Raw genomic sequence first — 13,259 nt, 5'->3', positions numbered from 1 at the left:
AGGAATTACTATTCCTGTTTACTAGATCATGGAACAGAGGCTTAGGTGGTTTAGGCTTAGGTTTAACTCTATAGCTCATTTCATACCACCATGCCATGCAGTCTCTGCTAACAGTGGCAATCACCCAGCTTTCAGCAGACCTCCATATAAACATCAGTGTTTATCAGTATGTGGTTCAACCAGGTTTTCAGTGTCTCAATAGGGTTGGTTACTCTTGCAGTCTAACAAACCACCTCAAAACTTTGTGGTATGGAGGTGCCATTTTATGACATTCATAGATGCTGTGGGTAAGGAATTTAGACTGGAAAATGAAGATGGCTTATCTGAAGGGCCTCAGCTAGGGGGACTGTGGCTGCAGGAGTCTGCACTCACATGCTGGTTGTTGGCTGGAACCTCAGCTGGAACTGTCAGCTAGGACACCAACGTGCGGACTCTCCATATTGCCTGGGTTTTTTCTCACAACACGGCAGCCCTTGAGTAATTGGCATCCTGTATGGCAGCTCAGGGTTCTGTGGTGAATATCCCAAGAGAATTAGGCATAAGTCTTTCCTGAACTAGTCTTGGAAGTTATGCTGTGTCACTTCTGGTGTGTTCTGTTGGTTAAAAGCAAGTCACTAAGATTGACCCAGATTCAAGGAAGGGGATATAGATCCCCCCCCACCCCACAATGGGAGAAGTGTCAAATAATTTGCAGACATGTGTTAAAGTCATCACAGTGGGTAATAAATACTTTACTACATATTGTTACCTGTGGCTTACATGTTAGAGTTGAGGTTCTCATCTATCTCCCTACCCCTTCCGGACGGCTCACCTGGTTGCCAGAAATATAAGCAAGAGCACGCTCCAGGCAAATGCACCTCTATTACTAGTTGGGACTTCTGCCCCTAATTTCTATCTGATCTGCGACTTTGATACATTGGCTGGGGAAGAGTTGAAGCACTGGGAACGTCCTTTTCAACCTTTCTTCCTAAGAGAGAGAGAATCAGACTATGCCTCTCATTTACCTTAGATGGTTTTGTTTGGCTTTTTGCGAGTGAGAGCAGGCTGAAAAAATTCAAATTTATTGCTTCACTCCCATGAGATCACACACCTGGTTAATTCAATTTTTTAGTAAGTTAAAATATTTGTTGACAGGAAGACCCTGCTGGTGGAGACAGAAATCATGGATCGAAGGTTGGCTGGTAAATGTAGAACGAGAATTGAATTGAGCATTTTCCATGTGCTTACAATATAAGACAAATGAAAGGTTCTTTTTTTCCCTTAAAGAAGAAAAAGTTGAATAGACATGGAAACTACTTAAATGGAAAAAGAGGTGATTAGGCACATGAGTTAAACTGATGATTTGGTGCCTCCCTTCCCCTGGGCCCTCACCTCAAGACATCATACCATTTTGACACGGAGTCAAGCTGAAACATTCATGCCAGGCCTCTCTAAATGGGATACATTCAGGCTCCGAGAACTACTCTTAACTGAGAGTACTGGCCTGGAATAGAGAACTGAGGAGCAACGGTGATTAGAATTCTCAGGGTCGAAATGCCACTCACTCACTTCATGTTTGAAATGTTTGTACATAAAGCTACTGCTGTCACAGCTTACTGTAACTTCATGAAAAGGATGCTTGTCAAGCGGTTTTTGGAGAGTTGCAAACGGGAGTATGCCACCCAGCAACATTTGCTGGAACTATTTTCGAAATTAGCAGAAATCTGAATGGGTAGATGTGCTGTGTAGCCAGGTTTCTTTAGGATCCTCTATATTTTTAAAGGAAATAGTAAGATTCATAATTATCAGGCTATTTTCTGCTGTGACAGAAGCTGAAATACATTCCCTAATCTCTCTTGCAACGGGAGAGTAGTCAGGTGACTAAGTGCTAAGGGATGACAAACAAACTTTCAAGTTTCCTTTAATTTTAACTTCCGAGTCTTCTTAAAAGACAAGGAGTAAGTACATCCTTCACGCTGCCCGGAACGTGGGTAGTGGGCTAGAGCCGGACTGAATCACACAGTGGAAGAGCCACCTACTTACCCAGGATGTTAGAGCAAGAGCCAGGGTTCCTCACATGTGAAGCCACCATACCTGCCTCTAAATGTCTTTCATTTGAGAGAGAAATAAACGTTTTTCTTACTTAAGCCACTGTTTGTTGTTACTGTTGGCATTGTTTATGGAGCTGAAACTAATTGCTATACTTAATTAATCCTAATTGATACACTGCCCTTGCAGATAATTTTATCTCCTTTGGTCCCAGCAGGAAACAAATGACATACTCAAAAGAGTATAACGAAGGCACTATATACAGAGATGTGAGCAGGGTTAAGGAAGCCAATCAGGGACTCACAGCTACCGGAAACTGCCCCAGCCTCCAGGTCAGAAGGCAGGAGGAGGCAGCTGTTACTATAACATGGTGGGAGCTGTAGCCTTGAGAGAGGGGCTAGCCACAAGAGTTGTGGCCTTAGGAAAGCAACCACAACTGAAACAGCAGGGGCACAGAGACCCAATTCTCTCTCCTCCTTCCTGTGATTTCCTGTTAGTGCCTACTATGGGCTGAGCCCAACCAGAAGCCAGAGGGCAAGGGAAACTGGGTGATATAGTCTGTAAAGGTCAGCCTCCTGGGACACTGCAGAGAACAAAAGACTGAAGAATGATTCTGATGGATGATGGCAAAAACTAGCTATATATAATGTCCTCTCATTATAAAATGACTTTTTAGTTCTTGAGTGATTTGAAGATAATCTTAGTTTGCATGAAATCATCCAATTTGAAAGTTAACTTATTGTTGCTGTTATTTACTAGTTAAAATGTGAAAGGTACATACCCTATTTCCTAGTGATTGCACTTTTAGGGATCTACGCAGCCATTAAAAACAATGAGGCATACAGATGTACTGCTCAGGAAAGTTATCTAAGGAATATGATCCGGGAAAAAAATTAACTGTAGACAAATCTGTTTTCATGGTCTGAAAAGAGAGCCCATGTGTCAATATCTCAACAGAGAGGTATTTGTTCAAGCACAGGGAAAGGCTGGGAGGACTGTTAATAATGGTCACCAGAGGGAACAGACAACGCAGCAGCCAACTAAGAGGGACAGATAATGTTTACATTCAAAAACTGGTTCCATATGGATGACCTTCCTTTTTGTGTTTTGTTAGTATTTTTCAATGAGAAGAAAAAAAAACCCAAATCACAAAATATGAAAGATATCTCTTAAGAAAAAGCTTAATTCTTGATATAATTCTCATTTTGTATACACTTTTTCTAGCACATGAGCAAATTTAATAAATTATATGTGATATTATTTGCTATTTTTTGCAATTATTTGCTAGCTGGCATAAATTATATAATTTATAGAAAAAATATATAAATGAATACTGAGAAAGTTTTGAAGTACTTATCAGAAAGAGAATTAGTTTAGTAAAATGGTGGCCATTGATATTTAACTTACAAATTTCACATTTGAACTAGCATCCAGTATTCAAATCCCCCATTGACATTTAAACATTATATTATTTTTTAAACTCCCAAAGCAAAAATACATTTCAAATCTATGCTGTCTTTGTTAGTGAAAAGAGAGAGATTTTTGTCATCGATTGTGGTAAATTCTAAAATAGGTTGTTCAAAACATAAGAACTCTTTGAAGAGTTTGTAACCCTTTCAAAGCTCTCTAAGGTCTGTGTAAATGCCTTTCAAAGGGATTTAGAAATTAATTGAACAATGCCTTTTGGGAATTACATTGCAGTTAGTATAGCAAGATAAACATATTTAGAAATTGGAACTTCAAATTAAGAATCCCCAACAGAAACTGAGTCTCTGATATTTTCTTGACTGTGTCAAATACTAACCTATTTACCAGTCACTTGTCACTTTCTCTTATTAATTGTAAAAAAAGTGAGTTAAAAGTCTCTGAGCACCTTTGCTGAAAATGGCCCACATGACCTTGGAAATACAAGTGTGCTTGTAGGAGAACAAATGTTAATGTGAAAATGGTTTACTTCCTGAAAGTTTAAGTGTTTTAGATGGAACAGCTATTACATAACACAGGGACTGGGCTGCTAATTATGCTCTATGGTAGGTATAAAAATTTTTTTGAAATGAACTATTTCAAACATGGGGAAAGTATATTTATGGGAGATTATAATTTTGGATGACTCCTCATTTTCACTGCATGTAGTAACACTGCGGCTGATTCAAATACAAAGCATTCTGAAAAAAGTATTTTTTCAAACTATTAATAAATGAGTTATCTTGTGAGTTATCTTCTCCAGGTCATTTAGATTTACTATGGCAGAAAGAGGAAGGAGAAAAGCTACAATGGGGCTATATAAATAATCCAGTTACAGAATTTGTTTAAAAAGTCTACCCAATCTTTAATATAGGCATTCAAACCATTGTGCTGGTATGTGGTAAACATTTATTTATTTCTCAATTATTTGTTTTCAATTCCATTTTAAGCTTATGATATTTTCATGGAACACGAACAGTTAGATAAACTGTAGTTATGGATTTTATTCAAGACATGGGATTTTAGCAGTTCATTTTTTAAAAGATTATGAAGGGAGCCTGCACTATACTAGGTTTTTTACACTGGGATTTAAGCCTGAGTACCATGTTACAAGATGTGAAGAAGAGAGGGTCAGTTCAGTTCATCATTCTCTCCTAGCACTGCAGCAGGATCATTTTGCCATTCCTTCTCAAGACCTAAAAATAAAATGGTACATTGTTGAGTTTAAAGTGTTGTCTTACTATATTGGTAGACTTTACTTCTTTAAAACTGACCTATCATTTGCAAGGAGAGCAGTCACAGGAGCCAGTGGGTGTACCTTGAATGACCACATCTACATCATTTAAAATATTATTTATATAATATAAAAATTGGACCAGAAAGAAAGTCTGGGCAAGTGAAGACTAGTAAGATCCTTGCTTAAACTCTAGCCCCACTGTCGTTAGTCGCTAATGTAATAGAGAAGGCCGGGTTTACTCTGTATTCCCCAGAAATTCCAAAGGCCTTTGTCAGCTCAGAGATGTGTGGAGATACAAATCACAGGAACCAAACTAATCTGGTCACTCACAAAACTCATCTATTTTTTAATTTAGTATTTTTAAATAGATTTTTAAATTGTGGTAAAATATACACGGTTACCACCTCAACCATTTTTAGGTGTACAGTTCAGTGGTATTAAACATAGTCATGCCGTTGTACAACCATCACCACCATCCATCCCCATAACTCTTTTCATCTTATAAAACTGAAACTCTATTCCCATTAAACAATAAACCCATTTCCCCTCACCCCAGGCCCTGGCAACCACCTTTATACTTTCCACCTTTATGATTTTAGTTACTCTAAGTACCTCTTCTACGTAAATCATATAGCGTTTGTCTTTTTCTGACTGGATCATTTCACTTTGCATAATGTCCTCAAGGTTCATCCATGTTCCTTCCTCTTTAAGGCGGAGTAATATTCCATTGTGTATATATATATATATATGTATATATATACGTATATATGTATATATATACGTATATATGTATATATATATGTATATATATATACTGCATTTTACTTTATCCATCCATGGACACTTGAGTTGCTTCCTTGTTTTGGCTATTATGAATAATGCTGCTATGAACATGGGTGTACAAATACCTCTTTAAGACCATGCTTTCAATTCTTTTGGGTATATACCTAGACACTTATTTGTTTTGCACTGGCTCCAAATAGCTTGAGTATTTTATTTTTTTATTTTTATTTTTATTTTTTTTAACATCTTTATTGGAGTATAATTGTTTTACAACAGTGTGTTAGTTTTCCCTCTACAACAAACTGAATCAGTTATACATACACACATGCTCCCACATCTCCTCCCTCTTGCATCACCCTCTCTCCCACCCAGCTTGAGTATTTTAAATAGCCATACTGCTAAACAGACTGCCCATTTAAGATGGGCAAATTCATTTTTCCTTCACTGACAAATATTTATTGAGAGGCTTCTTGTGTCAGCCATGGGCTAGATTCTGGGGATACAATAATAGCAAAAATAACTTGGAAATACATGATGACAGAGCATTTTCTCTGATTTGGGAAAAAACCCACCAAATAGAATATACTGATCAACATCCATCTCTATGAAAAAAGGTGAAGATGATTAGAGAATTCACAAAGAGTTCTTTCTTACCTCCATTTTTATCCTTGTTCTTCTGTAAAGACTCAGATATTTTCTTATCAAGATGACTCGCTTTTCCATTACTCCATAAAGGAGTTCCAAAGAGTAATAAGTAGGGCTTACATTTAAAGGATGGCATTTAAACATTTTCTGAGTAATTCAAGCACTGTATCTATTGAGTAATGGCCAGGAGCTGGTTCAAGATCTCTTCCGTCATACTCATGAGGAATTTTGGGGTAGGAAAAGGGGGGGAAGGAAGGAGTAACATGGGTGTAAGAATTCCAGATCAATTCATCTATAGTTTAGTGACCATAAATGTCCTGTGTCTTGTTTCATTTCTAGCTTTTGTTACTATCTTAGTTATTCACTTGATACCAAGATTTTTACTTGATACCCAAATCAAAGGAAAATTTGGAGACAGACCTAACCACAGGCAAATGAACTGTATCTTTTCATTCCAAAACAATGCTTTCTGTAACAGCACACAATGGAAAAACAAAGAGGATTAGGGAACACACAGCTGTCCCCACTGCTGTGCAATGCCTTACTGGCAGATGCAATTCTTTCTTAGAAGTACTGAAAGTCTCCTTCAGCTACCATTACACGTCTCACTCAAGTAATCTTGGCTGACAAGTGGTGATACAAGAATGGATGATAGTGGCCAAATCAGCTTATTCAGCTGATTCTCCACCAAAAGAAAGAAATGATCAGAGAAAGCCAGAGGGTGACCGGGAACCTAAAATTTTGCTTGGATTTTAATAGGATTGAGAGGGCAGGGCCACTTGGGTCTTTCACAAGAGGGACTCTTCCTTGGGTTGGAAGTGCAACAGTTCCCAGGCCCCTACAGCAGCTACCAGGAAGGTGGAAGTGGATAGCTGTGAGTTCCTGTGGCTCCAGGCGCTTTCTCATCCTTCAAGTCTTCATTCAGTTGTGATCTCATCCATGAAGGCTTCCTTAATTTTCTAACTTGCAGTAATCTCTCTCTTTTTTGCAACCATGTCCTCTCCTCTGACACTAAGTATTATATCTCTTATGTCATATACATGTCTGGGCTTCATAACTAAGCCTCTGGAGGGCAGTATCCCCACTGGACTCACCCATGTATACCCAACTGCCCTTACTCTGCCCAGCACAAACTAGGCAGTCAAAAAAACGTTAATGAGTAAGTGGGTAAATCTGATGGAAGAAGACCTGAGATCCCTCCAGTAAGCAGACAGTAGGTCACTAACTGCAGAGCAATCAGGGTTTCTTGTGGTCTTGGCAGGGAGGGACATCAGAGGAATCTGGGGACAAAGCTAGGATCTACTGGCCATGGCAGTTCAAGCACATACATAAGGAGTACACTGAAGTTGGAGTGTAGCTTTTCAAATAATTACCCATACAACTATTTGTTCTATATTTCCGTTAAGATGGGCTACCACGCCAAAATGTTCCCTTGGCATAAACAGTACACTTTTTCTACCACAGGCTTTCTTTTGTGTTATTTTACTGAAAAATCAAAGTAGGCAAATAGGCTATTAGTATCCTCATTTCACCTGCTGGGATGCTGAAGTGAAGCAGGTGAAGACTCAGAGTGTTCTGTTCTCATATTCTTAGGTATCTACCTCCTTGTAATTAGGCAGTGCCAGAAAAAAAAAAAAGTTCTTATTCCATTTTCCCTGAAAATGCACTTGTTCAGAAATGAAAACTTGTATTATTAGTACTCATCATTTTGTGTGAAGTCAATGTTTCAAAAAACACTCTGAGGTCTCATGTAAGTCCAAACTGTTGCCACTAATCAACTGACATGAAAGGGACTGTTCTGTTTCATAGAGTCATTATATTAGGATATTAAAGAAGGCCCACATGGATCGCCTACCTTGAGTTTGGTGATATGTTTGATAGTGGTCTATGAAGTCTTTCTCATTAAATTTGATTTGGCTTATGTGGTAATATTGTAGTCTTCAACAGGATGCAGGTAAACAAAGTTAATTAATATATTAAAATGAATCACACTGGAAATCAGGAAGAAGGGGAATAGTCATTGAGTTTAGCAGGGACTAAAGTTTAGTTAATTAAAAAAAAACTCGATTCTCTATCTCTATGAAAGATTTAGCTTTAAAATATAAATCTATTGCAGTTCAAGCATCTGTATTTGGGCTACTTGCCAAAGGGGGAACTCTGGTGTGAAATATAATTAAAGTGGATCATAGTATTTTCACTATATTATAAATGAGGAACATCAAGCATACTGAGAAAAAATGCCTAGTCTAGCTTCTCTGGAGAATCATTAGTGGCCCAGATGACAACCCATATTCTTGCCTAGACCACTAAAATGTAATTCCCCAAAGGGTGATAGTCCTTTTACTATTTATAAGTTATGTAACAAATGAAATATAAAATTATTCAGTACCAGTAATCCCTTTCAAAAATCACTAAAAATTTGTGTATGTTAAAAACCACACACACCTGAGTTCATACTGGGCACTTCTACTTATAGCTAAGGAAAAAAACCCCACTAGCATATATTTAGAATATGAAAACATGTTTGTATAAAAACAAGTACTTGGTCATCAGTCTATTTTCCATCCCTTTTGCAACTGATTTTACGTTCTCTATATTTTTCATTTTTAACAGGGATTACAACTTTAGTAGTTTCAGAAATATAAAAAGATGGCATCAAAATGTCCTATATGTTGGTAATCTTAGCCCAAGAACTTTTCATGCTTATCTTGTGTTCTGGGCTACAGTCTTCATAGATACAAATTCAAGCAGAACAAAATAGAAAAGGGAAATAATTCATGTCAGCTGTTGAAGGCAGTTTGTAAGGCAGGCCTAAAAGTCCTTATCGCTGGCATGTTCAGTATGGAATGCATAGCTGATTTTCATTCAGCTACCAGAGAAAGGCTCTATGATGACAGATAGCCTTATCAAAATTACAATTAGCTGGCTTCCTCTGCAGGGTATAGCAGTTGGTTAAGTAACAGTGAAGTGAGAGCTCTTACCAGTTTTCTCAGAAACAATTCCCCATCATGAGTATTTGGCCAACTGCTTAGGTCTAGCATGAACACGTAATTTTTAAAAGAATGAGCTGGGACCTGCTAACATGTTTCAAAGGAGCACCTAGTAAAAGCTCATCTCTAAGCAAATAAACCATCAGTTTATTTAATTTTCAAGTCTTTTTTTTACTAAATGTATTATTCCTCTAAGAGTAACATGGTTCATGCTGCTTAGATTGTTTACAGTGCTTTTTGTTGTACCTAAAATTTTTCAATAAGGTGAAATAAAAGATTCAAATATGGTTTTATAATACATGGAAGATAAAATCTCATATTTATAGCATATAGTTCGACTCTTTTATATGCATGACTAATCAAAATTGTGTCTTTAAATGGCCACTTGATATTTTTCAAATTGTACTCAGAAACACTACTGTGTACCATTTGCCTTAATACCAATATTTTCAGGATTAGCTTTATTAGCAGTATGACATTTTCATGCATTCTTAAACTTTACACTAGTTTTAATATTCACAATGTTTGATTAAGTTCAAATCAACAAATATTCAAGCCTAGGCAGTGCCAGGCTTGAATAGAGAAAAGAATGAGAAAAGAATGACACAAGGTTACCTTTTTATATAATCAGCTAAATTATTTTTAAGAGTTATTACTGGGATTTAAAAACGTAAATTTTAAATGTTACTGTTAATTCAACCAGATGAACATAGCTTTAGGCCACAGGACTGCCCATTAGCCTTTCCTGTCGTAGAGCAATTAGTCTCTTGAACCACTTTTCTTCAGCATCAGCTTTCTCAATAAATAACTGAAATAAAAAAAGAAAAAAGAAGAAAAAAATGTTATTGTCTGCCAAAAACTTGGATTTGACCTTATAAATCACGTTTATAGAATACATCCTTCAGCACAAGATTTGGATGCTATTTAACTCTCTTGATGACCTCTTAACTGAAGATCAACTATTTGGAATAATGCTCAGAAAGTTTTAGAGTAAAAGGACTAACATCAAAATCCTTGGTTAGCAATTTTACATCTCATTTTGTGAAGTTTATTTCCTACAGTTTTCCTGAAGACACCGTGGTATGACACTAACTCACAGAAGACAGCACGATATGATGCTAATGACATGCTCACAGTCCACGAGCCAACTGGAGCAGAGCCAGAGTTAGATCTTTTAGTGCCAGAAAAAAAATAAAACAAAACTTCTTTTTGCCCATTTTTATTTCCCACAGAAAGAATCTCCTAGAAGTCAGGTAACATGAGTTGGTCCAAACCAGCTTCAAATACATGTAACAGCTCTAAAGGCTGGGGGTGAACTGCCTATTTTTAACAAATAGGAACATATGAATCCATCTCCTCCAATGGTCTTCTTGTCACTAGCCTAAAAGGACAACAGTTTGAATTAACTTCAGTCAACTAGACTTAAACTGACATTCTTAAGGTTTAAGGATCTTACATTTGGATGGGCCAGAGAATTGTCATCTTGGTACTTGATAGCAGTAGGGATGCTGCTAGGGTCTATTTCTTTTTCATTACTCTGTGGGTCAGCCACTACTGATGCTGGTCCTGATGCTGCAGCTGCATGCTTCACTTCACTAGGTTCCACTGACTGAAACATAAAACACATGCTATTAGTTGGATAACAATATACAATTAAAATGTTGCTTTAATAATATTTCTGATTTTGAATAATAACTGCTCAATTGGACTCCTTTGAGATGATACTAACCACAAAATGGCCCTAGGTTATTGAATAAGAAACAACTAGTCCTAAAGTAAGCAAGCAAATACAAAAACACTGTGAAAATGTTATTTCTTACAATCAGCATATTTTTCTTAAGAAGTTGGCACTTATGAGTCTATACTATTGAAAAAGTAAATACATTTCACATATCTAAATTCTATTAATGAAAATAAGCTTGCAACAAATCTCCATTTAGTTGGTCTCTTTAGATATAAAAAACAGATTCAAAGGTTATTACTGCTATTTTAAAAATAACAGCCTTACTGAGATACAATTCCATATCACAATTCATAAAGCTTTTATCACATCAACAAAGTTTTGCAACTATCACCACAAGCAGCTTTAGAACATTTTTGTCATCTTCCTGAAAAACCCTATACCCATTAGCAGTCACTACTCCCCATATCTCCCCAACCCTCCCATCCCTAGGCAACCGCTAGTGCCTTTATGGATTTGCCTATTCTGGATATTTCATATAAAAGGAATCATACAATATGTGTTTTTTTTTGTGACTGGCTTCTTTCATTTAGCATGTATCAGTATTTCATTCTTTTTTGTTGCTGAATCATATTCCATTGTATAGAATATTATATGCCAGGTACTGTGCAAAATGCTGGGGACAGAAAGGCTGATAAATCATTGTTCCTGCCTGGAAGGAACCAGGAGTGTAGTGCTAACTCAGGTTAGTTCCAATATCTCCTTCCCTGAGAGAGGAGAAGGCCAGGGAAGTGGCTGAATAAGGGAAAGGCTGCAGGGATAACATGAAATGGATTAGATGAGAAGTTGAAATTAAAGGTTAAATTTTAAAAACCCTAGATGATTGGGAGATTAATTCCACTACTTAGCCTTTTTTTCTACCCCTATTGGTTCTACACATATAGTTTTTCAATTTCCATTTTCTTTTGACTTTTTTACTTCTGAATATCCACTTCTCTGAATGAAGTGCAAAACAGAGGTCACTGGAGAAAACATCTAGAAAATGAAATATGCATGAATTAGTTAATCCTTTATTAGAGTAATTTATCTCAGAGTTGGAGATCCATCTATTTAACCAGTATTTACTAAGCACTACTAATTGCTAAGCACTGGGTACACGAGGGAGAATAAGAAGATATGTTCCTTGTCCAGGACACGGGTTTGAGCCCTGGTTGGGGAAGATCCCACATGCCACGGAGCAACTTAGCCTGTGGGCCACAAATACTGAGCCTGTGCTCTGGAGCCCGCAAGCCACAACTACTGAGCATGCGTGCCACAACTACTGAAGCCTGCACACCTAGAGCCTGTGCTCTGCAACAAGAGAAGCCACCACAGTGAGAAGCCTGCGCACTGCAACAAAGAGTAGCCCTTGCTCGCCGCAACTAGAGAAAGCCCGTGTGCAACGAAGACCCAATGAAACGAAAAATAAAATTAATTAATTAATTAATTTTTTAAAAAAGAAATGTTCTCTGTCCAAATTGGAGATTACATTTTGCTAATGGGATGACAGATCTCTAACAAATAAATACCAAAATACATACATAATCACAAATTGTAACAAGTTACACAGAGCTGTTTAAAGAAATATTTGGTAAATTTGATTTGCCAGTTTTCTTCTTATATTTTGGAGCCAATATTCTTTTCCCCAGATCCCAAACATTTCTATGTCTCCAACATAGTGGTCATAGAAGACTCATAGCCCTAAGTGATATTACACTGACCCTTTATAAAACTGAAGACACGCTTTACTGTTGTAAAGCCCAATATTCTACACAGGGGAAAGTGGGAAGTATGTTAGTCCAGTGAGGTCCAGGACATAATTTTTTGGTACTCTATCTTGCCATGCAGGGAATGTAAGAGCATGCCATTCTGCATATCTAGGCCATGTTTTGATAGGGTTCAGCTAGGAGACTGGCTATTGAACTACCTCGAAAAATTGTGAAGTGCTGTTATTCTAGTTGCCAAACATGTGGATTGCACATGTGCAGGTGGCAGAGATAACATTCTATTACAGAAACCAAGTAATCTCATTTTGTTTTTACCTACACAGTACATTAAAGTTTTCTTTGAAAAGTGCTTATACGCACAAGAGGTAAAGTTCTCAGGGGTTAGGATCAGAGTGTAGAAGTTATTATTTAATAATGGGTAATTTTAAAAATGTGTGAGGAAAACCATCAATTCCTTCTTTATTTAAGTGAGGAAAGCAGTTAGAGAAAATTTGACTATTAAAAAACCCTTAGCATGGCCACTATCAAACATCTGGCTTTGAGTAGCACTGCCACCTGGTGGTTCAGTTTGGAAAAACTTGTTTTAACACGTACTTAAATGTATGAAAAAACAAATGACCATGCTGCTTGGAGTTATTTACCCTCTTTTTGAACATAGGCGGATA

General features: G+C 37.2%; 2 protein-coding genes across 10 annotated transcripts in view; both read right to left on the bottom strand.

Annotated features, from left to right (window-relative positions):
- MLF1 (myeloid leukemia factor 1) overlaps nt 1-8,829 on the bottom strand; it is a 48,134-nt gene extending 39,305 nt beyond the window's left edge. Inside the window, exon 1 of the mRNA XM_059065536.2 lies at nt 8,013-8,829. The gene's annotated coding sequence lies outside the window, so the exon portion shown is untranslated. The remainder of the gene's footprint in view (nt 1-8,012) is intronic.
- Nucleotides 8,830-9,591: 762 nt separating this feature from the next.
- The window catches only part of RSRC1 (arginine and serine rich coiled-coil 1), a 443,255-nt gene continuing 439,587 nt past the window's right edge, over nt 9,592-13,259 (bottom strand). For all 9 annotated transcript variants that reach the window (XM_059065529.2, XM_059065528.2, XM_067033908.1 and 6 more), the window contains 2 exons: nt 10,604-10,756; nt 9,592-9,955 (listed from right to left, as the gene is read on the bottom strand). In XM_059065529.2, the coding sequence (XP_058921512.1) occupies nt 9,863-9,955; nt 10,604-10,756 (246 nt within the window). In that variant the 3' untranslated portion in view covers nt 9,592-9,862. The remainder of the gene's footprint in view (nt 9,956-10,603; nt 10,757-13,259) is intronic.

This window comes from Kogia breviceps, chromosome 5 (assembly GCF_026419965.1).
Source record: "Kogia breviceps isolate mKogBre1 chromosome 5, mKogBre1 haplotype 1, whole genome shotgun sequence".
In the NCBI taxonomy this organism is placed as follows: Eukaryota; Metazoa; Chordata; class Mammalia; order Artiodactyla; family Physeteridae; genus Kogia; species Kogia breviceps.
This window is presented reverse-complemented; position numbering and strand designations above follow the sequence as displayed.